General features: G+C 43.0%; 1 protein-coding gene across 3 annotated transcripts in view; it reads left to right on the top strand.

The window, feature by feature from the left end:
* The window catches only part of SPPL3 (signal peptide peptidase like 3), a 38,464-nt gene extending 13,320 nt beyond the window's left edge, over nucleotides 1–25,144 (top strand). For 2 of the 3 annotated variants that reach the window (XM_083717474.1, XM_083717476.1), the window contains exons 2-11: nucleotides 8,360–8,437; nucleotides 9,882–9,970; nucleotides 11,298–11,417; nucleotides 13,705–13,783; nucleotides 14,907–15,019; nucleotides 17,039–17,145; nucleotides 19,035–19,198; nucleotides 19,453–19,652; nucleotides 20,748–20,908; nucleotides 22,093–22,170. In XM_083717474.1, coding sequence (XP_083573600.1) covers nucleotides 8,360–8,437; nucleotides 9,882–9,970; nucleotides 11,298–11,417; nucleotides 13,705–13,783; nucleotides 14,907–15,019; nucleotides 17,039–17,145; nucleotides 19,035–19,198; nucleotides 19,453–19,652; nucleotides 20,748–20,908; nucleotides 22,093–22,155 — 1,174 coding nt within the window. In that variant the 3' untranslated portion in view covers nucleotides 22,156–22,170. Of the gene's footprint in view, nucleotides 1–8,359; nucleotides 8,438–9,881; nucleotides 9,971–11,297; nucleotides 11,418–13,704; nucleotides 13,784–14,906; nucleotides 15,020–17,038; nucleotides 17,146–19,034; nucleotides 19,199–19,452; nucleotides 19,653–20,747; nucleotides 20,909–22,092; nucleotides 22,171–23,236 lie in introns of those variants that run through there. The other variant, XM_083717475.1, reaches the window with a different exon arrangement.
* The last annotated feature ends 724 nt before the right edge of the window (nucleotides 25,145–25,868 follow it).

Below are 25,868 nucleotides of genomic sequence, written 5' to 3'. Positions count from 1 at the left end.
CAGTCTGTCTCACAACATCTTCATTTCTTTAGAAAACCATGCCAGCAAAATGATGCTCTGTACCATTACCATAGAAGAACAAATTGCTTTGCAGGTTAGAATGAACCACATGTGTGCTTCTTCCCACCTTAGCCAGGGCTGACATTTAAGGGAAGACATATTTGCTATCACCTGGTTGACTAGATGTCCAGCGACTGACAGTGTACCAAAGGCAGTGTGTACTGTAGCCTCAAGCAAATGACTAATCAGACATTGAAATGTCCTGCTGTTGGGCATTTTTGCCATGAGTTATATAAATAGAGGTGTGTGAGAACCTTTGACAGAAAACAGAGAATCACAGAATTCATAAAGAGGTATGTGATGAGACTGACTGTAGTATGATGATTTGAGTTAAGAGCAGAGATGGGCAGTGTTATCTTGGCTAGACTGAGAGCAGCTAGAAGGGTTGCTGAAGCTGAAAGAATAGACATGATCAGTCATTGGAGGAAAGACTACTGGATGCCCCAGTGGTATTTTAAGCCATCATTGGGATCTACTGGAAGGGCGAGATATGAATTCCTGTAATAGATAATGACAGAATGCAGTAAAATGATCAGAGAGTTTTCATTGAACTTGATAACTAACAGATATCTATTTTTAGGATGCCATGGTAATTGCCTTAGATAATTAGCTGTCCCTTCATGTTTTTGTCCGTTCCTATTTTGTTAGAAATTAAAACATCTGTTGAGAAAGTACAGCATGATCTGTAAGCCTGTGTTATGTGCTATATTTGTTCACTAGCTTTGTGTACGCTATTTCTCTATAATGTCGCCAATCAGCTAACAAACACTTTCCCCATGAAAACAGATGCAGTTGTCATTATTTCAAAATGCAGTTACTGTTAATCAGGTGCCTAACCTGTGGCTTGCATTTGCCCCTCCTAAGAAGTTTTTTGTGGCCTTTAAGATTTTGCCTCCTTCGCTCCCATTCTAGCTATATCAGATTGCCAGTGTCTGACTTCCACTGAAAAGAACTCTGTCCTGAAGAAGTCAGTTGCAAGAATAGACAGTAAAAACCACCAAAATATTTTTAACTGTACTGACAGGATGGGCTTAGCACAAATGCTAGGTTTTGGTGTGTGCATATGGTAACCAGAGCTTTGTGAAAACATATTGTAATTGTATCCTTAAAGTGAAAAGCCACTGGAGAAAGTTTGTGTGTTTGTACTTTTTTCTCCCAGTAATTCATTTTAAAACATAGGCTGGCTACATTGTGTATTTCACCCTAAGCAATAGGAATAGTTATGGCAAAGGGTGGTACGTTAGGCAAACGCAGACTTGTAAGTAGCCACTTGTCTTTGGCAACCCGATGAGTCCCCATTCTAGTTCTAAAAAGCTACTGGCTCTTTAAGACTAAAAGTCTGCATCTTAGGTAGATCGTGTCTCTCTGGAAATACCCCTGGGCCCCTTCACATTGGAGTTCACTACTTCCAGCTACAGCTCAAAGATTTAAAAAGTCAGCCCCTCTCCCTCTATGACAGTGGAATGGGTAAGGGGGAACTCAGAGGCTTGTAGCTGCATGAGCACCTTCTTGTGTGCTCCATTGCTATCCATTCCCCTTCCACAGATAGAAAAAAGGGAATGTGCACCACATGGAAAAAATACAGTGGTACCTCAGGTTACATACGCTTCAGGTTACAGACTCCGCTAACCCAGAAATAATGCTTCAGGTTAAGAACTTTGCTTCAGGGTGAGAACAGAAATCGTGCTCCGGTGGCGCAGCAGCAGCAGCAGGAGGCCCCATTAGCTAAAGTGGTGCTTCAGGTTAAGAACAGTTTCAGGTTAAGTACTTAACCCGAGGTACCACTGTACTCAGATGGCTGCTAGCCCAGGAGTAGAGCCTGGTGACCCAAGCACTTGACAAATGAATATGCTCCTGCTGCATTTTCTGAAACTTTTTGCCTTCTGGCACCACTCCTTCCGTGAGTACAAAAAGTGCAGGATGAGACAGAGCACTGAGTTGTATTTGCATCATTTGCCTGATGCGACAGATATTTAAGTGAAATTGAGATTGTGATCTAGCTGATTGAGGGTTGTGGTTGAGGCTGATGGGTGTGTAGAAGCAGCAACAGGGGACCCGCCTGATGTGGCAAGCGTCTTGGCTCTGCTCTCTCGTTTTCCTAGCAGGGTGGTGGCTGGAGTCTCATCTGGACTACAGCAACCTAGCCATTGCAGGGGAGCTGGAGAAAGACAGGGAGCTTGAAGACCTGACCATAGATCATGGTGGCTATAGCATCTTTCTGAAGGACATTCTAGCTGTTGGGCTTGATGTCTGCCTGCCTGCTTGCAGTTTTTCCTTTGCTGTAGTGGTTGGATTATTGTGCCAGGTGAGGTAAGGGAAGGGATGAGAGTCTTTTGCGGCATAGTGAACAACATTTGAGCCTTGCCCCACATAGCCCTTGAAGGAGGTGTAAGGCTCTTACAGGTTTTTAGAGTCCTTCTGCCTCCTTCCTAAAGTGCTTTCCCAGCTTTGGGAAGGAGATGGGAAGACTCCAGGACTCTGCCAGAGCCTCACACCTCCTTCCCAAAGCCCAGCACCTTGCATAGCTGACTTTGGGAAGGCAGCATGAAGGCTGGGGTGTATATCAAATGTTGGCCTTTCCTCTCCATGTGACAAGGCAGTGTGTGGCCCACAGGTCCCGTGTCGAAGTACTCTTGAGGTCCACTTGGTATGAAAAGTTGGACTGCCCTGATTTAAGTATTTATAATATTTATTTCCCACTTTTGGCAGCTCACTTGTAACAAAGCCCAAAGCCTTCATTTATGCTTGCACATTGAATTTACTTTCACAGTAGTTTCCACATATTCCTAGTGTATAAGTGTGTGTGTAACTGGATTTTCTTACAGTTGCTTCTTGCTATGCATCTCTCTCCCTTCTTTGTTGTCCTTCTCACTGTCAAAGCATAGATGGGCACCTGCTGTTTTGCTGTTATACTTGTAAAGCACAACACACATTAATGATGCTGAGTATATAGAAACAGTTCTAAGGTGATGAAGTAAATACTGTATAGGAAATCATCAGGGGTGGGGGGACCTGTGTCTGGTCTCCAGATATTAATTGGGACTCCAACTTCCTCATCCCCAGCCTGCATGGTGAGTGGTCGGGTGATAAGAGTGGAGTCAAGCAGCAAGGAGAAGGCTACAAGTCCACCACTACACTAATACAGTCAACAACTATTTTGTGCAGGAGTTCTGTTCCTGGCCCCTGTGTGCGTTGGAGGAGCATGTACAAGTGTATTCAGCTACATTCAGCCCTGCCCCCTTTTCCCCTGCCATGCCACCATTCCACCCTTTTTGTGAAATGTTGAGTGATGTTTTTGGGTTACTACAGCACTGTGCGTGTGTGCGCAATCATGCATCTTTTGGATGAACGTTAATTGGTCGTTGCCTGTACAATAATTTCCTGTGTCTCAAGATAACCCATAGTAATCATTTAAGTGAGAATGTTCTGCACAAATGACTTTTAATGCAAGTACCAATAGAGGTGGGTTGTGTATACAGAGACGTACATAAAAGTCCTTCAGCTGGATCCAGCCAAAGGGGGCCTGTCCAACCCAGCTGGCACTCTTGTTCTCACAGTGGCCAACCCGAAGCCTGTGGGAAACCTGCAAATATATGCTTGTAATTTATTTAATTTTTGCTACATGGGGCTCCCCCCCAAGTGTGTTTGTAGGATTAATTACTTTGCTATTGTTAGAATATGGCTTTGGGTGCATGAGCCACAGCATGACGAAACTTCTGGTTTGTCTGGTTTTAACTTGTTTTGTTTTATTGTTGTTGTAATTTTGGAATTTTATAGCTGCCTTGTGGGATCATCCTTGTGGTCAAAATGTGGGACAAAAATGTGGGGTGGAGGGGTGTGGAGAGGGAGAATAGCAAATGGGATACTCCAGGACTTCTATGAAAGGACCAATTTGCCTGGATAGCCAGGATAGAGCTGCTAATGGATATCGAAAAAGTAAGACATTCTGAGACTTGCCTCCCCATTCAGTTTTGTTTGCTTTGAGATGAAAAAGTTTGTGGGATCTTCTCCCCAGTCCCCAAACTATGCTTTGCAGAATATAGCAGATCTGCAGAGTTTGACAATTGTTACCAAAACCTGGAAACTGTTTTCATTAAAAAAACAAAACAAAATGTTTCATGATTTCAGAGAGATGCTTGGAAACAAATGAACAACATCTGCAAAATAGTTAATTTTTAGAGAAGTGGTGGAACTTCTTAACCCCTTTGATGCAGTTGGTCCACTTAACCTCTCAGGCTGCTATCACAATGGGCTGCAAAACCTTTCCCCCTCAAATTGCCCTTATTTGCATAGGATTTCTCCCCTCCCCCAGTTTGTTTATTTGTAATAGAAAACCACTTGTGACAGTCAGACACAGATTTCAACATATTTGGTGTAGGGCTGCCAGTTACTATCCCCTGTGTGGTGGTTTGGATGTCTCGTGCTAGTAAGGGCCAGGATGAGCACTGATAATTCTGTGTGTCCAAGGGGGAATTTGGAAATTGATATTTACCAGTGTGGCAAACAAGTAAGTAACCACTTGCTCAGTTGACTGTTTTACCTCTAGTTGAGTAGGCATGGAAACATTTGTAAATGAGAGAAGTGTTTGTTTTGTTTCCCCCTACAATTCAGGCCATCAGTAAAAATGTTTGTGGGCTAGAAACTTCAGTGAACTTATTTGTAAGGCTGTAACATGGTTTAATTTGTTCTGGAAGCTCTCTCCCACCCCCCAACTAGCTAACTGGCTAGCTATTTGACCCTAGCAGCTGCTCTTTCTCTGCCTACTATTCATTCTGACATTGTCCATTTTCATTGTGCACTGCTAGAAAGGTCGAGTTGGAATGTCTGGAAGGACATATTTTTCATGTTGGAAAACTTTGGAGCCATGTAGCTGTGCAATGTGAGAAGCAGAGTCATTCTTGGAATTGTTCTGTAGGTAAAGATCTGTGGAGCTGTCTGTGACAGGCTAGAGAGCTAACTGCTTGGTTTGTTGTTGTGTAGACAAGAATGAGGTCATTGTAAAACATGGGAGGCTGACACCCAGAGCTGTTGCAGAACAGTGCTTGTTGTGTGTCTCTGGGCATGCCCCTCGCGGGGGCTGTGTAGCACTCTCCCCCCTTCTGTCATTAGCAAGCTGCCATCATCCAGGGGGTCTTCCCTGGGATAGAGCAGCACATTGTGAACTTCTCTTTTCACTGTTCAGCTATTCTTTGCCCAGGCAGCTATTGGTGACACCTTTTATGGAGAAACACTTAATATTTAGGGTGGGAGTGCTATTTAGGGTGGGAGGAGAGGAATACATTAAAGGTCTTATAAGGCCACAGAACATTTTTTACAAAGTAGCTAACAGAGTCTATAACACAAGAGGTGGGCAGACTTTAGACTTTAGTCTTCTCTACTCTTAACTAGAATCCTGTTTCAGGCAGGTAGCCGTGTTGGTCTGACACAGTCGAAATATATAAAAAAAATGTCCAGTAGCCCTTAGACACCAACTAAGTTTGTTCTTGGTATAAGCTTTCATGTGCATGCACACGAAAGCTTATACCAAGAGCAAACTTTGTTGTTCTCTAAGGTGCTGCTGGACAATTTTTATATATATTTAGAATCCTGTTGTTCACCAATCTGCGTGTTCATATGCAAAGGAAACATAAATATTCATGATCACTGACACTAGCTATGCCTTAATTGTTAAAAGACCCTGAGATTGCCCTCTTGCCTATGAAAAGTGTGTTCTTCAAGCACATGGGGAGCCCCAGCAAAAGCAGAATCTTGGTAATGTGACAAAACATCAAGGTGTAACAAGTGAGTTAGGCATCCTGTGAGAAGGTAAATATTATATATTTATTTATTAAAACATTAGCTGAAACTGAAGCAATTCCACAGGGAAGGTGTTGTTCCAGCAGGTAAATCCCGGGTGTGTGTGTGTGGATAATTCCATAAAAAAGTACAACTCAGGAGCTGAATTTTAGTTGCAAAATTGTTGTAGATAGTTCCATAATTGCAGTCTTGAGTGCCTGCACCTACCAGAAATCTAGATTAAATTTAATTTTGAAGATTAGGGTAAAAACAGTGTATAATTCTACAGTGCAAACCTAGCTAGAGGAAATCCAGTTTATAATAAAAACATGTAGGTTTAGCTTTCTGTTCAAGCTCAGTGTTGGCTCTGTTTGGGTTATTAAGTGCAGCATGTAAACTTGAGTGCAGGCCTCAGTCCAAGTTACACGTTCAACCTTTAGGTCAGGTTTTTTCCCTGTTTTAAAAAACAACCTAGAGTGTAACTTACAAAAATTTGCATTGAGGCATGTTGTAGAGGGATTTGGATCATAACATTCCCAGAAAGGGACTTAACTGCCCACATTCTCACCTTAATCCCCACTAAATTACCACCCACTGTCCACTTCTGACAAAACTTTACATTCACATTGACTGAACTGACCTAATTGCCTCTTCTGAATTTCTACTCATTTCATTTCCGTATATGAGCCCCTCAATCTTACTACAGTACTAGTTGGGAAAAGCTAGCCATGGCTATATGTTTAGGGTAAGGTAGCCAGAGAGCCAACCTTGCAAGTACAAAGAAACCTCATTCTTCATTTGTGTGGAGAGTCCCGGCTGAAGCACTGTGTCAGCTTAAGTGACAAAGTGTCTTGGTAATAAGCAAGTAAGGCACCTGTGCAAGTTCAGCAACATGTGGAAGAGGCAGGGTAGTTAACGCTCCCCGTTATTGATCTGCATAATCAAATGTTTTTAAACTAACTCAATAAATAAAAACAACAGGTATGCAGGTAGAAAGCTAGCAGGAGTGTGGGGGGCGGCGGCTATGCAGTATGTTCTAAAGAATGTTGCATGTCTGCTGAACAGAAGTTGCTTAACCAATGGGTTTGTTTTCCTTGCCATTGCTCATCAATCTGTAATATACATTTTTTGTTGTAAACACAGTCATCCTTACTATTGTGGCTCTTGCAGGGTGATTGCAACTATCCTATGCTTTCTTTCCTGAGTGTCTGCCTAAGAGAAATAAACAAGCAAGCGTACTTTGTCATTCCTTGCTGTGCCTGCTCCTGCATTCACTTAGGCAACCCATCAATTCATCAGCAGCCCAGGTTGCCTCAGTCATTATCTCCTGCTAAGCTAGTTCTATTCCAGCTCACAGAATGCTGTGTGTTTCCAGGGGCTCAGCCTCTTCCTGATAACTCCCTTCTGCTGACAGGTGAAGCTTAATCAGGCTTCTTTCCCATGTAGTTACAGAGAAAAGAAGGTTATCAGGTCACCCTGCTGAGAACCCATGATGTAATTTCACCACAGTGGTTTCCAAACAAGTAGCTTAGCACATACTTCTGAAGCTTGGCATTATGTCTACTGTATATTTTGAATCGACAGTATGTAATAAACATGCTGCACTTGCATTACTGCTGTGTATTAGAATTTATTTTATTGCTTTTTATTTCTTTGGAATTAATATGTCACTCTGGCAGCCCTGATGTTGTTGGCTCAGTCGTCAGATGTTTGGGTACTTAGAACCGAAACACACGTGTTCACATGGGCATTGTATTGTGCAAGAGAAGCTTAGGCTTAATGTGGAGCTCCTCTGGTCAAACGGGTTACCTTGCTGTATTATGCATGTGAGAGAACTGATCCCTATAACCTAAGTACTAGATACCTAGATTTAACAAGCAGGCAGGCATTCTGTCAGCAGCCTCCTGCCTAGAGTGGAATGTGTGCTGATGTGACTTAGAAATTCCTGTGCTTGGGTCTTGTACCAAGTGATATGGAGATGGTATTGGTGACTGGTGGTCCTTTTTATGTAGTTGGGAACAAGTAATCTTATCCAAAAACTGTTCAGATTTCTGGTCATAAATTGTAACTTGGCACCGTTGCCTCTTCCCCCAGCTTCTGGTTTGTGGGTTGTATCCAAAGCTAGTCCTACTCAGACTTAGACTAATTGAAATCTTGCGTGTTGGTTGCAGGAGTTGCTGTTGCTTGTTCTTCTTCCCTTCTGTGCCCGAAGGTGGATCAGAATAGTTCACATGGCTACGTCCTGGCCTCAGGCCACAAGGCTTCTCCTGTAAATCCTGCCCCCACCTTTTATTTGAGTTTGCTTCTCTGGAATTAAAACAAAGTGCCTCTGGGTTATCTGTCTTTGGTGATAATCCAGTCATGTGAGTGGGTGAACAATGAGAAAATGAGTAAATTCCTGGCTTGTTTAACTTACTGTTGTGTTTAGACACCTGTTTGGGTTTGTGATCATTTAAAAACTGAACAAATGTTTATCAGTTTGGTTCCATAATAATATACTGTGCCTCTCTGTCTTCCTTTCCAGGGCTTACTCCCTTGTGGATTCCAGTCAAGTATCTACGTTCCTAATTTCTATTCTCCTCATAGTTTATGGTAGCTTCAGGTACGATTATTTTCTTTGGTATATATAACAACCCCACCCCTAAAAGAAAAGTCATGAATTGCTGGCCGTATGTTGATGCAATGTTCCCTAAAGGTAATCTTGTAGAACCATAATATATTAGGTATATTCTATGTACCTAAAGGGGGTGGAAATGGTAGGTGAAGCAACATTCAGTTTGATCATGACTTGCTAAAGCTGTATTTTAAAGAAAAAATGAATATTTTGCCAATTTGTTCTCATCCTAAAGCATGAAGGCTTGCTTTCTAGCCACACATCACTTTCATTCTGGAAGGTTTAAGATTGTTTAGGGGGATGGAGTGACATGTTTTTTGAATCATTTGGCGGACGGACCCAGAAGGGAAGCATCTAGAGCTGCCAGGCAAGACTGGGTATTTATTTATTTTTTACAAAATTACTGAAAGCATTTTGAATTTGCTATTCTTTTTCAAGGCAATTTCATGTTTTTCAACTCTGGCTCCGGCCTGGTGGAACGCTCTGCCTCATGAGACCAGGGCCCTGCAGGATCTGATTTCTTTCCGCAGGGCCTGTAAGACAGAGTTGTTCCGCCTGGCCTTTGGCTTGGAGCCAATTTGATTCCCGCCCCCCCCCCCTCTCTCTCTCTCTCTCTCTCTCTCACTTTTTTTTCTTTCCTTTTCCTTCTCCTCCTGCGATGAGGCTACATTTTAATATTTTAATGTTGTATTTTATTTTTGTTTTTAAGTTGTAATCATCTTGTTTTTATTATTGCTTGTAAGCCGCTCTGAGCCCGGCCTTGGCTGGGGAGGGCGGGGTATAAATAAAAAATTATGATGATGATGATGATGATGATGATGTGAGTGCAGATGCATCATCTCCACCTTTGGTTGTTGGATGACTGTCAACTGGTGGAGTGGGGGAGAGACTTGGGACAAGCGACTCACTCCATCCCTGCATATTCAATGCTTGCTTTGGACTCAAGTAATCAGTTTACTTCATGGCATCATGTTCTTGACTCCACTTCTGATGGTCTATAGATTTGAAGGATACAAATCTTACAATTTAAATAAAGAAATGAATAAATAATCTGCTTAGACTTCCCTTCTCTTTGCTTTTAGATATCAGTTGAATACGTGTTTTTATTTCAGCAGGCCTTTAAGGTTCTGCTGAATTAAATGGTTTTTCTCCCCCTTTTGACTTCTGCTTTTAAGCTTGTTCTTACGTTTGCTGCTTTTATCATTCTGTTGCAGCTGTTTATACATTGCCTTTGTAATTTTTTCTGCTTACAATTTCATGTTTGTAAGCTGTTCTGAATATTCTGCAGAAAAGTAGAGGGGTATCACTTTTGGGCAGCCTCTTAGTAACACTCATTAAATTTTGCATTAAATTATATCAAAGCTATGTATTAAATTTCAATAACCACTGCAAATATAAAGTAGAAGGTTTACATGTATTCTTTTGTCTGTAGATCCCTTAACATGGACTTTGAGAATCAAGACAAAGAAAAGGACAGCAGCAGCTCATCTGGGCCCTTCAATGGCAACAGCACAAATAACAGTAAGGACTTCTTGCTCCATAAGCTGAGGATGCAGAACTTGGACTGACCTTGGTCTTGCAGGCTTGTGATTGAGGTCATCCTATACGCTGTTGGAACAAGGCTACCCCTTCTGGGTGTGAACCACATAACGTGGCTGTCCTGTACAAGCCCTGCCAAATTGAAGGGAGGATAATTGATTACAAAGTCTTGTAATAATTCATTTTGTTTTGCATTATTGACTTGAAGTTCAACATTGCACTGTGTATGGGCTGTAGATGAGTGGTTCTGTCATTGGTGCCTGTAGTATAAAGTTTTCTTTGAGACAGGTAATGCTAAACTGGTGTAGATGGGCAAAGCTACCTCCTTTAGTTCTGAAGCACATTTGTCTTTCTTTACCTGCTGTTCTACTCCATTAATCAGTCCTCTGATGAGTCACAGATTTCCCCCCTTTACAGGCACACACATTTTTTCCACTTCAGTACAGTATACAATATTATAACTATTTTTCCATGCAAGATACACTGTGTGCTTTTTCTGCTTCTCCAATTTCCATTGCCTTTTCTTTAGAGTAGAGACCAATAGTGCAATCCTATGCAACTTTACTCTGAAGCAAGACTCATTGTCTTCTGTGGAGCTTATGCCCAATTTAAACATGTCTGAGAGGTACATGTATGCGCATCCAATGCAGGCAAGACCCAATCTGTGTATTTGATGAACACTGACAGTATGCTTTGAGAGTGGGTAGTGGGTGGGGTGATCAGCTCTTTGCCCTCCTGCTTATCTCAGTTTGCTACTTGGTGTAACCGAGAAAGAGAAGGTGAGCAAGTGTGTAGAGGGTGGATTCTGTGCACATTCATTCTCATTCTCTCTCTCTCTCTCTCTCTCTCTCTCTCTCTCTCTCTTTGGGTGGCATGGTGGAGAGTATTATTGGGATCGCAGAAGGAAGGGGGCAGAATTTTTTCCTTTCCTCTCCTGCCACAATCTTGACAAAATTTTCTCCTTTGCAGCTGCAGTTTGCATTGAGAGGAGAGCTCCCCTTGGCACCCTGAGGCAATTTTCTCCCAGTGCAAATAGCAGCTTTGGGACTGCAGCAAGAAAGGAAATGGTTTAACTCCACTGCCTGTTGCAATCTCTGATTATTATCAGCTCCCCTCCTCACAAAGCACAGGCACACCAACTGCAAAAGTACATATAACATCATGCCTAGTTAAGGCCTAAGCTTTGCTTGTAAAGGGGGAGGGGGGAGTATCAGGTAGGAATGCACCTGAACGCTAAATGTGTGCCATGTTATGCCAAATAACAAATGTTTCTTTTCCTTTAAAAACTAATAAAATACAATTCCTGCAGGTATCCAGACCATTGATTCAACACAGGCGTTGTTCCTTCCCATTGGGGCATCTGTGTCTCTCTTAGTCATGTTCTTCTTCTTCGACTCGGTTCAAGTTGTCTTTACAATATGTACAGCAGGTAACTGCCTTCTCTTCACTTTCCCCCATCTTACATAGGGACTCATTGTTGCTGGAAATTGACACAGTTTTGAGGATGTCATATGAAAAAACTGCTTGTAGAAATACTGGTGGTTTCCTTCTGTTTGTGTATATAACAGCTATAAACTACCTGTCAATGTATATAAAGTCAAGCACATAGAGGCTGCAGTGTTTTGTCCATTACTTGCTTTAATATTTTTTTCTCTGTTACAACTTTCTCCACTTTAGCTGAGCAGCAGATTTTTAAAAACAAGTCTTGTTAAACGTACTTGCAAAATCACAGGCATCTTGGATCCTCTTAGAGGCACTTCCTCCTTTTTCTCACAAGAGCATAAATCTTCCAAGTGGATTGGAAGTGGGGGGTTTTCTCCAGAACTATTGTGTTTGTTCATAATGCAAGTTTCATTGGTCAGCTTCCTGCCCTACAATGGCTTTTGTGATGAGGAGTGGCTAAAAATATTTTAAATAAATAAACTGGCAGTCCCATGCACATTTGCATAGAAATTCCATTAAGATTGGTTGAACTTCCTTCACAGGAAATACAAATAGAAATGGGTATATTGATAAGAGAAGATTGACTAACATCTTTAACAACAATTCATTCTAAGAAATGATTGAATTCTCTACACAGGGTTTAGTGAGGGCCACCAACTTGGATGGTTTTAAAAATGGATTAAACAAATTCTTGGGAGGATTTACAGTGGTACCTTGGGTTAAGTACTTAATTCGTTCCGGAGGTCCGTTCTTAACCTGAAACTAGTCTTAACCTGAAGCACTACTTTAGCTAATGGGGCCTCCTGCAGCTGCTGCGCTGCCGGAGCATGATTTCTGTTCTCATCCTGAAGCAAAGTTCTTAACCCGAGGTACTATTTCTGGGTTAGCGGAGTCTGTAACCTGAAGCGTATGTAACCCGAGGTATTTAATACTGTATTTAATAAACTCAAGTTGCTGATTCAAATGTCAGTGTCTATAATAGACTTTAACTTATATTTCTCTTGATGTGATCTGTCAAGCTATCAGATTTGGTAGGTAGTTACCTGGAGAGGAGCCCTCTCAGTGGTGGTGCCCTCCCAGTAGAATCCTCTCCCTAGGGAGGCTCACCCCATACCTCCTCTATTAGAGGATTTTAAGCAGAAACTGGATGTTTATTTAGGGGTTTGTAGGAGTGGGTTGTTGTTGTTTTTTGCGCTTTGGCAAATGGTTGGACTAGAGCAGGCACGTCCAACAGGTAGAAAAGGTAGACTGTGATCTACCAGGAGATCACTGGACTTTTGCGGTAGATCACTGCCCCTCCAAAGAAGCTCAAAACAAAGCTCAACAACTTTGACCAAAAGTGGGTAGATCACTGCTAGTTTTTAACTGTGAGTAGATCACAGTCTCTTGGGAGTTGGCCACCCCTGGACTAGAGGATGTTGAAGCCACTCCAGCTTAATGATTCCAACTCATTTTTGCACCAGACAAAGAGAGTTTTATTTTCCCATGCTTTTTATCTTGCCTCTTTTATCTCTGCTGATTGCTTTTACACTCTTTTTATTTGTTTTATTTCTGCTATCGTGTTAATGTTTTTGTCTTTACATTTGCCTCCTCCTCTGTAATTTGAATTATTTGCAAGTCACCCTGTGAACCTGTTGAGAGGTGCGGTATAAATTCATGAGAAGGTTAATTAAAAAGAGAACTGCAGAATTCTCCAAAGCCAATGGGCACATTCTTCTGAGAAGTTCTCCTGTAGAATACCCATTTAAATAAATGCCATGCAAGGGCCCAGAGCCCTGTTTGTTTCAGTGGGATTTGCATGGGAGGACTTCCTTCAGGGTTGTGCTCAATATGTGGTGATGCATTTAGACGTTTGCAACAGTTAAATATTACCCATGGAAATTAGTCTCTGCGTGCCACATCCTTGGACCACTGACAAAAATGTGGCATTTCAGAAGAGTTTCCTAGCCAGACTTAAATGTTTTGGGTCAGTCTTTTGACCAAAGCATTCTGTGTGGGCTCTCCCCACCTTAGGAACATACTAGTTTCATGATTATAATTTACTGATAAATTGCTTGGACTTCAGATGTTTTCCAGCAAAATGCAAAAAGCCCTTCACAGACGTTTTAATTAAAGTTCAACTTGTGTTTTGGCCACAGATTTTTTTTCCCTCTTCACATCCTTGGCCACAGATGTTGACATGTGTTAGTTTTCTGTGCTTGTTTTGGAGTTTTTGCAACATTGGTCTGTAATAACATTGCCTTTTCTTTCTCTCTCTCTCTCCGTTTCTCCAGTTCTCGCAACAATAGCCTTTGCTTTCCTTCTGCTCCCAATGTGCCAGTATTTAACACGACCTTGTTCACCTCAAAACAAGTAAGGAAGGTTATTTTTTTTTTGTTCTGTGCAGTGCAAAGAACCTGTTGTTGATTCAACAAGATGGGCCTCTCTGTTGTTGGTAGAGCTCCTGCCACTGCTTTCCACGCCTGTGTTTATAATGCACAAAGAGGGTATTGCAGAGTTCTTCTGCTGTGAGCTCTAAACAGGGCTGACCCACATTTGATACCTCCCCACAGTTAATGTGAGGCACGCTCTCCTGGGAAGTTCTCCTGCACAAATAGCACTGGAACGAAGAGGAGCTTGCACAACTTTCCTTCATCTCAAGGCTTTCATATTCAGAAGAGCATCCAAGCAGGCTTTGCCTTGGGAGTCACAGCTGCCTAATTCCCACTCGCCTGCTCACGGTGGCTTGAGACAGCTGCTTCCCCCAGGTCTTCAGGACAATGTGCTGCTCCCACCCCTGCAAGACTCCTGCTTTTGATCTTACAGCAGAAGGGGTGGGGGCAAAACACACTACACACACTACTTCTCTTTTTTCGGCCTCTTCTCAGGAATCACCACTTCACCGTGCCAAAAATTGATGTATATGGTTATAGGCAGAAATAATGACCTGTTTGGATTGACGCCAGCAGGGTTGCTTCATAGTGGTGGTACTTTTCTAGCTGGGGAACAGAAACACAGTTGAAATTCATTTTTTTGCAGGGGAGGGAAGAATTCTGGTCACAAGCACTGGCTCTAGAGATCATAGGGAACGTTTAAAAAAAAGTCCAGCTTTTATGACAGCTTTGGAATAATGTCTTCTGAAATAAATCGTTCTCTTCATGGATGGAAAGCTGTATCTTAAAACTACGCCCCCCCCATCCCCAAATTGGCATGAAGGGGTAGAACACTTCTAACACCCTCTCAGCAGAAAGCCCAATTATAGAGTAGCCAAAATAACCCTTTCATCTAATTTTAGGCATCTTGGCAAGTGAGTCAGGTTTGAGGGGGGGATCCTTGAGTTCATGCCTTCAATACCTTTCCTTTGACAAAAGCCTTGTCACAAAAGCTGTTGAACCCAGTCCAAATAAGAGCCGCAAGAGATCCCCCCCCCACTCCTTATCGCTACATACCAGAGAAGAGCCTTCATTGTTCTTGTGTTTCTGGTGGTATTTTCCAGGATTTCTTTTGGCTGCTGTGGGCGTTTTACAGCTGCTGAGCTGCTCTCTTTCTCCCTCTCTGTGATGCTTGTCCTTATCTGGGTCCTAACTGGTCACTGGCTCCTCATGGACGGTAAGTGCTGCTGAATATGTGGATCTGGTTATTTGCTTGTAACTGTGACAGGTTGAAAAATTGTTAGTGGAAACTTTTCTTGCATTCTTTACTCAAAATGAACTCTGTACTTGCCATGGAAGTGTGTGTGTGTGCATTGTGTAAGGCAGTTTTTTCCAAATAGTGTGGCAAGAGAAATGAATAAACTGAAGGTCCCTATGAACACAAAGTCCCCGTCCAGAGAGTATGCTGTTGTTGTGCCTCTGCCTGATTCACTGCTTTTTCTTTTGACTACATGGGATGTGATGAATCCTAAAATCTTGGAAGGCACCCAAGGGTCATCTAGTCCAACCTCCTTCAGTGCAGGAATCTCTGCTGAAACATCCATATAGAATAAGAGAATCTTAGAGTAATCATAGAATCTTGATCATTCAATTGCTCCTGATGCAGGCAGGCAGCAGAATGGTCCACCCTCAGAGGAGACTGCCTGTTGTATGTCAGCAGCAGAAACTGTTCAGGGTTTGGAAAGAAGCAGGCAGAAACACGGAGATCTGTAGTATGACATAATGTTAGTGACTTTCATATAAAGCAAATATATAAATAGGAATGAAGTTCTTCCACTTTTAATTTAGAAAAAGGGGGTGTCCAAGCTATCAGAAGCTTGGGAAATGCTCAGAAAAGGCTCATACAATTACTGTGAGCCAAAGAAAAGCGTTCTTTTCTGTCCGAAGTGGGGTGTGGGTTTAGAATTAGTCAATCTAACACTTGTCATTATGTAATAGACTGCAGAGATGGAGAAGTGCAGAACTTCCAGGTTCTTACGTGTGGCAACAGCCTCACTGGTGCACTCATGGAGGAGTAGACAGTTGTGCAGACTAGTGACTGATTTTCAGAGACAGAACACATTCACACACACAATGAGTCATGGCTCAAATACAACAACAAGCTTAGCAAAGTGAAACATTTTTGAAGTGCTGGTGTCTCCAGTACTTTTACATGTAGTACCTGATGCAGAAAGGGTGCAGCCTCCATCACTTGTCACACAGGCCTTTCCAAGGGGTGGAACAGCAAACAGACAAGAAAGTTCTCTCTCTGCAGAAACTTTAGTTCAAGTCTATGCTAATGTTAGCTCAAGCCTGTCTGTTGTGGGGGAGGATTTCAGTTTTACAAGTAGCTTGGGGGGAGTGTTCTTCTTATTGTTCTGAAAATTAATTATTAAAGTCACACATGTTTCTCTTCAGGCAGCCCTTCTCATGGTTGTGATCAAACCATTAACATTACCATTTGGTTGATTGCCTTTCCCACATGTGGCTAATTATTCCAGATGAGTGTTACCTTTCCCAGCCTGTATAAAGAATTGGCAAAGGCACTTTTGCATTGCTGTCTCTTGTCTTGAACAGTGTATCTCATGTCAAAATTAGCAAAATATTATTGCCTACATGGAGCTTGTCAGTAACTTTTGGCTAATGAATCGTGGAGTGCTGTGTACATTCTGTGCTGCTGCAGGTTTACTGAATGCTTTTCGTCCTCTACTCTTTGCTTTTAATTGTTCTTAATCTCTAATATGTTACATTGTGTTAATATTACTGACATAGTTGGCTTACACAGATACTGAAAGAGCAAGTTTCTAGGCCTTAAGATTCAGAGAGAGAAACCGTTCCCTTGTATTCCCCCATTTTGTTCCTTGCCCAAAGCAATTTAGGATTTTTGAAAGGTTGATCTAGAGAAGCATGTTAAACTATGAAAGCAGATTAATTGCTTGGATATACAAATTTACACAACATATTCAGAGGACGAAACAGGATGTCTGCCTTGCAGAAATGTGACATTTTTTTGGCCAAATACACATAGCCCTATATGTCCGTAGTCTACACTGGCAACTTTCCTCCATTTTCAAGCTGCCACTTCATTTCCAGGAAGTATCCCTACTCTGGTGTGTCTGGGTACAGTAGATGTTTTGTCTGTAGTCTTAGGCTTGTTTACCAGCAACTGTCACCTTGCATAGTGATCCAACTGTTTTGTTGCATTTCTGTTTTGTAGCTCTGGCCATGGGCCTGTGCGTTGCAATGATCGCCTTTGTCCGATTGCCCAGCCTCAAGGTTTCCTGTCTGCTGCTCTCGGGGCTATTAATTTATGATGTCTTCTGGGTGAGTTTCTTCTAGTTTCTTATGTATCCCTATAACCAGACAAAGAGTTCTTCTGACCTTGATGGCAGGCTTGCAGCACCCATCACCCTGGACATCTTGAAATACTGTCACTGGGTACCAGGGAGCATCTATAGGCACACCCCATTTTGTTGCTGCATCTGTCAGTCATAACTTTCCCCTTCGCTTACATTGTATTTTTTCCATATCACTCCCTGGGACCTTCCCCAACTCAGTTTTATCTTTTTCATGAACTTCTTTGAGGTTTGTTTGTTTACAATCTAGCAGCCTATAAGTTTAATTAATTAATGAATTCACTTCAACTTGTGTAGGAAATAGGTGATGAAGATCCCCCATTGTTCAGAAGGGGCTGATTACAGACCTTGGCACACCTTAGAGGGTACCACCTTGGTCTCACCCAGCAGCCATCCCCAGGCAGTCAGAGAAATTTGCCTCTTTAGAAAATTTATATGTGGCTTTTCAATTAAAAAATGCAACAAGGCAACCATATAGCTCCACTATTTGATTTTCACATTTCATTGCATCTTGAAGGCCACATTGGTCAGATGGTATCAACGCCTCTTTTTTTCCTGAACACTCTTGTGGAGGAAGCTGTTGGAGCTTCTGGGGGAACTGGTGTGAAAACTTCTCACCCTGTCCTCTTGTTGATTACTTCTTTGTCAGGCTTGCAGTGGCCGCAGTGCCCCCCACCCAATGGCAATGTGTTATTGACCACCAGGTCTAGATGGTACAATATACACTAAAGGAAAATCTTTTGAAGATGTTTTACAGGTGGTATATAACTCCCAGCAAAATATCCAAAATGTATAAAATGAGATCTCATACGTGCTGGAGGTGTAAACAGGCAGAAGGGACACTGTTTCATCTGTGGTGCGGTTGCAAAAAAATTAAGAATTTTGGGGATATTATATATGAGGAATTAGAAAAAAATGTTTAAGCAAACTTTCATAAAGAAACCAGATATTCCAAATGAAAAAAGAGAATATTCTTATATGCTACAACAGCAACAAGAATATTAATTGCCAGAAATTGGAAAGGAGGATTAGTACCAACAAAAGAGGAATGGCAGGATAAATTATTTGAATATCTCAAACTGGCAAAAATGGTGGAGACAATTAGGAGACAGCCAAACCAAAAGTTCAAAAAGGAGTGGGGAATTTATAAAGAATTTTTAAAAAACAGGGCCCTCAAGTTAAAACCTGGACATGCTTTGATTAATTTTCACAAACCATAATATGGATTATAAGTATAGTATTCAGATAACAAGAAGTGGCAAAATGATTAAAGAAGCAGTTTAGTAAACAGATAAGACAGACCTGCTTTGAGGAAGACAGAAGTCTATTGGGGAAGATAAGAATGTATGGATTTATGGATGTACGTATTTTTTTTGTTATTATTTTATCATTTTTGTTAATTTCTTGTGTGTGTTTATTAAGCAAGAAAACTAATAAAAAGCATATTAAAAATAAATAAATGACACAATTGGTTGGTGCCCCCAAAGAGCAGGGGTTGTTTCTCACCTGTGTGGGTGGTATCAACAGGTCCCTGTTGAGCCAGCAAACATGAGTGTCTTTGTGGGTGTGTCCACTGCTGCCATCTTGCATCTCCTATAGATGCAGGTGGGCTTCTGTCTCTTAAGGAACATAATGCTATCATGTATATCAGTCCCTCTTGAGACTAATCAAAAGGGTTAGTGCCATGTCACTGGGAACTGGCAAATCTGCAAATCCTGTATCGTTTCATCTACTTACTTCACTTACTGGTCTCCTGGCTCACAACTTCTCTTGATCCTAGGCTGGATAATGAGAGAGATGCATATCTTTTGAGGTGATCAAAAATAGCTTTTGTGTTTCCCCTGCCCCCCCCCCCAGGTCTTCTTTTCCGCCTACATCTTCAATAGCAATGTTATGGTGAAAGTGGCCACACAACCAGCTGATAATCCGCTTGATGTTTTATCACGGAAGCTCCACCTTGGACCAAATGTAGGTCGAGATGTCCCCCGCTTGTCGCTGCCTGGCAAACTTGTATTTCCAAGGTAGGAGTCACCTTTTTGCCTCACATCCTTTACTGAGGCTTCTTTACATTTTGCTCTTGGGAAACTGTTTTGTGGTAGATATGCTGTTTTAAGAAGAACCCAAGAAGCTTTGGGGCCACAATTAGGAAAGTGGTTTCCTTTTTGCTTGCACCCTAACCCGAGGGTCTGTGTGCTGATGGTTGGTCAGAGAAGAAAGGTTTGTGGGGTGGGGAGGGGAGCTGGCTCCCGAGTTAATCTAGCTCCTTGTTTTCCAGTTCCACAGGCAGCCACTTCTCCATGCTGGGAATTGGAGACATTGTGATGCCTGGCCTCCTTCTCTGCTTTGTCCTGCGTTATGATAACTACAAGAAGCAAGCCAACAGCGATTCCTGTGGTGCTCCAGGACCAGGGAACATCTCTGGCCGCATGCAGAAAGTCTCCTATTTTCACTGCACACTCATTGGATACTTCGTAGGTAAGGGGGAGGGACGTGTGCAGAAGTTGATGTGGTGAGTGCAGTCTGGATGGATCTCCACCCCCCACCCCTTTTAAAGTTTGATGTATCTTGCAATTGTGTGCAAGATGCTTTGAACTGTAATGCTTTTCCTAAAGGTTAGAAGGTGCTCATGCAGACACCTTGGTTTGGAGCACATTGGTTTTATTTGCCAGAAGCGAGTAGACAAAGTTGCTGTTTGTAAACCTGAACTGAAGAGTGATAGGAGAGAAAGTTTTAAAAGTGTGTTAAGGATAAGATTCTGGAATTGAGGGACAGAGCAACAGTTGCACTTTGGGTGTGCTAAAGTTGTCTTTCCAAAGAGTGAATGGAGTTCAGTCACTTGGCATTAGGCTGATATTGGAAAAACAAGAGGACAGAAGTCTTCCATTGGCAGTGACTGTTAAAAGAATTGGAAAGGTTAAATTGCAAGACTTAAAATTTCATTGGGAATTATTTTGTAAACACGTGAGCTCCATTTATAGGCTTCTGGAACAGGAATTAAAGCAAACTTGTTTTTATTTTGAGAAGTTGTCTTTGTTACAAGCAGGATTTTGATGTTTATAAAAAAAAACTTTCCAACAAAGGGTATCTTAATTCTAGATTCTGAAAGCAAAATACCGAGAATAGCCATGTATGTTTGATGTGTTGACTGCTTGCAAAGGATGTGTACAAAACATGTGTGTTTAGGGGATTTGCAAAGAGGAAATTGGTTTTGGAGTGCAGAGGGCAATTAAAGGAAGGAGCAAAAGAGCTCAGGGGCAAACTTGCTTTCTGTCTCTTTGCAAGGCTGCCACAGAGATCATTTCTGTGCTTTGAAGTTTTTCCTCACTACCATGAGATTAGAAGCCATTTGCTCTGGAAAGTTAAAGCAGAGGCTTATTATTAAAAAGCTGTTAACAGAACTTTAGTTCAGGAAGCCGTTCACTTGACCTTGGTGCAGTTTGCATTGTGGAATCATCCTGCCATGATACACAGTGTCTCTCAAGAGAAAACAAGACAGCAAATACATCATCTAAGAGAGAAAGGCGCCCATCTGGGTGCTCTCATTTCATCTTGTCTTTTCTTATATTGCAGGCCTCTTAACTGCGACGGTCGCTTCTCGCATCCACCGGGCAGCTCAGCCGGCCCTCCTCTACTTGGTACCCTTCACCTTATTGCCACTCCTCACTATGGCCTATTTAAAGGTGAGAGGAGTGTTGGGAGTCACGTCTGTGGGAATCTCCTTGGGCACATCAGTGATGTAATAATAATAATAATAATAATAATAATAAATAATTTATTATTTATACCACACCCATCTGGCTGGGCTTCCCCAGCCACTCTGGGCGGCTTCCAAAAAATATTAAAATACTACGCCAAACATTGAAAGCCTCCCTAAACAGGGCCGCCTTCAGATGTCTTCTAAAAGTCTGGTAGTTGTTCTCTTTGACATCTGGTGGGAGGGCCTTCCACAGGGAGGGTGTCACTACCGAGAAGGCCCTCTGCCTGGTTCCCTGTAACTTGGCTTCTTGTAGTGAGGGAACCGCCAGAAGGTCCTCGGTGCTGGACCTCAGTGTCCCGCTAGAATGATTGGGGTGGAGACGCTCCTTCAGATATACTGGACCGAGGCCGTTTAGGGCTTTAAAGGTCAGCACCAACACTTTGAATTGTGCTCGGAAACATATTGGGAGCCAATGTAGGTCTTTCAAGACCAGTGTTATATGGTCTCGGCGGCCGCTCCCAGTCACCAGTCTAGCTGCCGCATTCTGGATTAGTTGTAGTTTCCGGGTCACCTTCAAAGGTAGCCCCACGTAGAGCGCATTGCAGTAGTCCAAGCGGAAGATAACCAGAGCATGCACCACTCTGGCGAGGCAGTCCGCAGGCAGATAGGGTCTCAGCCTACGTACCAGATGGAGCTGGTAAACAGCTGCCCTGGACACAGATTTGTCCTGTGCCTCCATGGAGAGCTGTGAGTCCAAAATCACTCCCAGGGGCTGCGCACCTGGTCCTTCAGGGGCACAGTTACCCCATTCAGGACCAGGGAATCCTCTACATCTGCCCGCCTCCTGTCCCTCCAAAACAGTACTTCTGTCTTGTCAGGATTCAACCTCAATCTGTTAGCCGCTATCCATCCTCCAACCGCCTCCAGACACTCACATAGGACCTTCACCGCCTTCACTGGTTCTGATTTAAAAGAGAGGTAGAGCTGGGTATCATCCGCATACTGATGAACACCCAGCCGAAACCCCCTGATGATCTCCCCCAGCGGCTGCATGTAGATGTTGAAAAGCATGGGGGAGAGGACAGAACCCTGAGGCACCCCACAAGTGAGAGCCCAGGGGTCTGAACACTCATCCCCCACCACCACTTTCTGAACACGGCCCAGGAGGAAGGAGCGGAACCACTGTACGACAGTGCCCCCAGCTCCCAGCCCCTCGAGACGGTCCACTGTCTAACCCCCTCCCCAGCATCTGCTATGCTATTGCAAGGCCTATCCTTTTGAATTGTTGTGCACAGCCACTGAAAGCAGCAAAAAAAGAAGTTATTTTTGTTAGGATATATGCATCCTACAACATACTACCACTATATACAGACACCCCGCCCCCCCACTTACACGTGCTTGACTTGGGCGCATCTTCATATAGGACAACTCCACGAAATAAATAAATATAAATCAGTTCCAACCTGGAAATGGTGGGAGAGAGCTGGAAAGTCCTTGTGACTCGCAAGGAGACCCTCCCCAGAGCCTGAAGAAGTTTTAAAGGCAGAAAAAAACTTGTGGGCTCCAAAATAGTGCACAGGAGCCCTTGCTGCTGCCAAGCTAGCCCGCTCAACAGCTGTTGGGCGGGAAGCTGTAATGTAGCGTTCCCTGTCCGTTCTTGCGATCTGGAGGCAAAGATACAGTATAGGTTGCTTTTTGTTACGTAGAGCTCTGAACTTTTTTGTTGTAAAAGAAGAAGACATCACCCTAGATCCCTGCCCTGACAAGGTTCCCCGCTTACCTTTCACTTATGTGCACGGGGGTCTGGAACGTAATCCCTGCATAAGTGGGGAGTTGCCTGTACAACAACAACTCCTGTAAACAAATACAATAAAATAAATACCTGAAAGTCAGCATAAAGGCCCACTTAGCAGGTATTAAAGTTCACAGTTGTCTGGTAATGAAATGATGTCAAGATGGGTGCTAGGGGAGCATTCCCTGAGTTGGGTGATGCCACTACCTGTCGCTGCCTGTTCTACCTCCAGCTGGTGCATCCAGAGAGTCTCTGCTGTATCAACCTGAGCTGCCAGAGGGCACTTGATGCCATGGAAGCACTGCAGGCCTGGCCCTTCCTTGTGGGCTGGGGCTGATGGGAGTTGAGCCCCAAACATCCGGAGGGCGCCATGTTGGATCCCCCTGGCGTAAACGTTACAGAGCAAAATAGTCATCGTCCAGCTTCACTTTCTGAATTCTGCCATCCTTGAGCCTCTTGCCCCAAAAGGGAGCCTTTGCAGCCTGTTCTAATCTGGGTGCAGGAGCAGCCCCTTTGAACTCTGTGAGACTATACACACTCAGTTGCTCACTCTTCTGTCCCTTTCCTTAGGGAGATCTGCGTCGCATGTGGTCTGAACCATTCCACTCCAAGACCAGCAGCTCACGTTTCCTGGAGGTATGATGGAACGGATGGAAAGTGACCGGAACTTCTGCCTGGTCCTTTTTTTGTGGCTCACAGCTTGGTTGTCCGTCCCTGTGGCTGGGCTGGTACTCAGGAGAGAATTACCAGTTTGTGGAACTTGTACAAATGGACTTGCTTTCTGGGAAAAGGAGGAAAGAGCAAAGGCGTTTTGGTGGTGGTGGTCGAGGGAGTGGGGGCTTCTCCCCTCCCTTCTTGGAACTGGAGACAGTTTGCCATGGCAGCCGCCTCCATCTTCTTCCTTCCCCTCCTCCTCCTCCTTACGGATTAGTGCTAGGCCATCCGGTGTTCCTCGGGGAGAAGAAGGAGGAGGAGGCAGACTGACAGACACTTTCTGGTGAAAACGGCATAGAGTCATTGAGGAACTTGTGAACACTAAGAGGAGACAAATGGTCACTGCGCTTGGAGTTTCTTGGGAAACCCTACAAGTACTTTGGGACCAGTTTTCTGTTGGACTCCGGTTTCAGAGAGAACTGAGACAGAGGTTTTTCTGTCGCTATAATCTCCCCCCCCCCAATTCAAATTTATTAAATATGTTCTGTGGTGTGAGGTGACTTATTAAATCCACAGACATTTGAGTGACTTCTTGCAGTACACGATATAAAGACTTTGTTGTAAACAAGTTACATTTCCACCCAGATGTCATGTTGCAGTGAACAAGGGCACGACTTTTATACACACACACAAATGCATACACAGAAACACACACACACATGCAATGGGAAAACCTGCTAGGATCATGCTTTGTAGCTGACAGGGGCTTGCTGTAATTTTTAGCATGTAGAGCAGTTTACTCTGGGCTTTCTTGTATATGGATCTGCAAATATGCTGCTGTCTTTCCCATTTCCCTCCATGAGTGAAGCTTCAGTTAAAAAAAAAAACAACCAGTGTAGTATTTTGTACTTAGTGTGCTCCTGGATTTTAGGGGATTCTTTGATTTTTCAATCAATGTAGCAGACTTAGGGGAGGGAGAAAGCTGAAGCCCTTGACCCCCTCCCCCCCCCCGCCGAACCCCTATTTTTGTTTGTGGGTTTGTTTTTTACAACTTAATCCATTACAGGTTTTTAGTAGCTCCCCTCTTGACCCTGTGCATGTATTATAGCAGCTGTTGTCTCTGTGCGTTCTGATCATAGTAATGTATGACTTGTAAATACATTTTTTCTATTTTCTATTTTTTGTATTTTTTTTTGCATTGTTTGATTAGTGTGCTGTATTTCCCCCCATTCCCTTACGTTTAAAAAAAAAAGGGAGAGAGAAAGAGAAAGAGAGAATCCTGTCCTCTGCTGTTGTGATTGGTCAAAGTTTGTGATGACTGCTTTGTACCTGGGAGTCTCTTAAAACGTGGACTTTTATAAACAAATTGTCCTGGCTATGTTATTTTTAACTGTTTCAAAGGTTCCTAAGATGAACTTTATCTTTCCTGTCAAAAATGAAAGTTTCCTTTCTGCCCACTGGTTTAAAAGACCTGCCCCTGTATTGGGGTGTGTGTTAGCTTAGCCCAGATTCTGGGAATTCCTGGCATTAGGTGGTGGTTTTAAGACCCTTCTTCTCCTAGACCAGATTAGGGAATCATTTTACTGAATATTTTCTCCCCTTCCCCCCTTTTCTTGCTGCTTCCTCAGTTCTTTCTGGGGAGGGCTGTGTCTTCATGTCCTGTGAGAGCTTTCCAGGAGCATCTGGCTTGACTACCTTGGGAAACAGGATACTGGGTGCACTTCTGGCCTGATCCAGCAGGGCTGGTCTTATGCTTTATGAATTAGAAGCTGCCTTGAGGGAGGAAACAGGACCAGAAGATAATAAATAATTATGGAAACCACATATTTTTATTTGTTTATTTACCATATTTATATCTTACCCTTTCTTCTATCGTGGAGCTCAGGGCAGCAAATGTGGGATCCTGTGATGGTCTTCTCCTTGCTCCACCCATGCATTGACTGAGACCTGCTGAGTTCTCTTCATTTGCCCTGATACCATGCTGAGGACAAGCAAAATCTTGGAAGTAAATGCTTAAATGAAATGCTATTTCACCACCATCTACTGCTGCCTTTTTTAAATGCGTCAAAGGGAGTAGTATGAGCTGAAAAGTTGGGATTGGTTGGGTCGTTCCTAAATGATTTAGGGAACAGCTGCATACAATTCTTGCATACGACTCCACACAGAATTAACTAAGCCCAGCTTTATCCTAAAGTTCTTTTGCCAAGAACAGTTCTTGACCATCCTTGTGGACACTAGGATGATTATTATTATTTTAAGATGCATTGTTTCAGGAGACATGCTGAGGAACCACATTTGAACAGATCACAGTGTAAAGTTATTTTGCAAAGCCGCAAATATTGAAAATAATGTTCATGTTGGTTTGTTCAGCCGGCAGAGCAGGAGACTTGGCTTGCAAAAAAGGGCTGTGTTCAAAAGTTTCATTTGTGGGGACTGGCAAGGTCCACTTTTATGCCACAGTACTGAAGACTCATTCTGTTTGGTCACCTGCAGAGGTAAGATTTTTATTAAAGGAACAGAACATCACAGTTGTGTGTGAAGAGCACCC

Source organism: Podarcis gaigeae, assembly GCF_964106915.1.
Source record: "Podarcis gaigeae genome assembly, chromosome: 16".
NCBI classification, from domain to species: domain Eukaryota; kingdom Metazoa; phylum Chordata; class Lepidosauria; order Squamata; family Lacertidae; genus Podarcis; species Podarcis gaigeae.
Note: the sequence above shows the minus strand (reverse complement) of the source record. Positions and strands in the feature narration are given on the sequence as shown.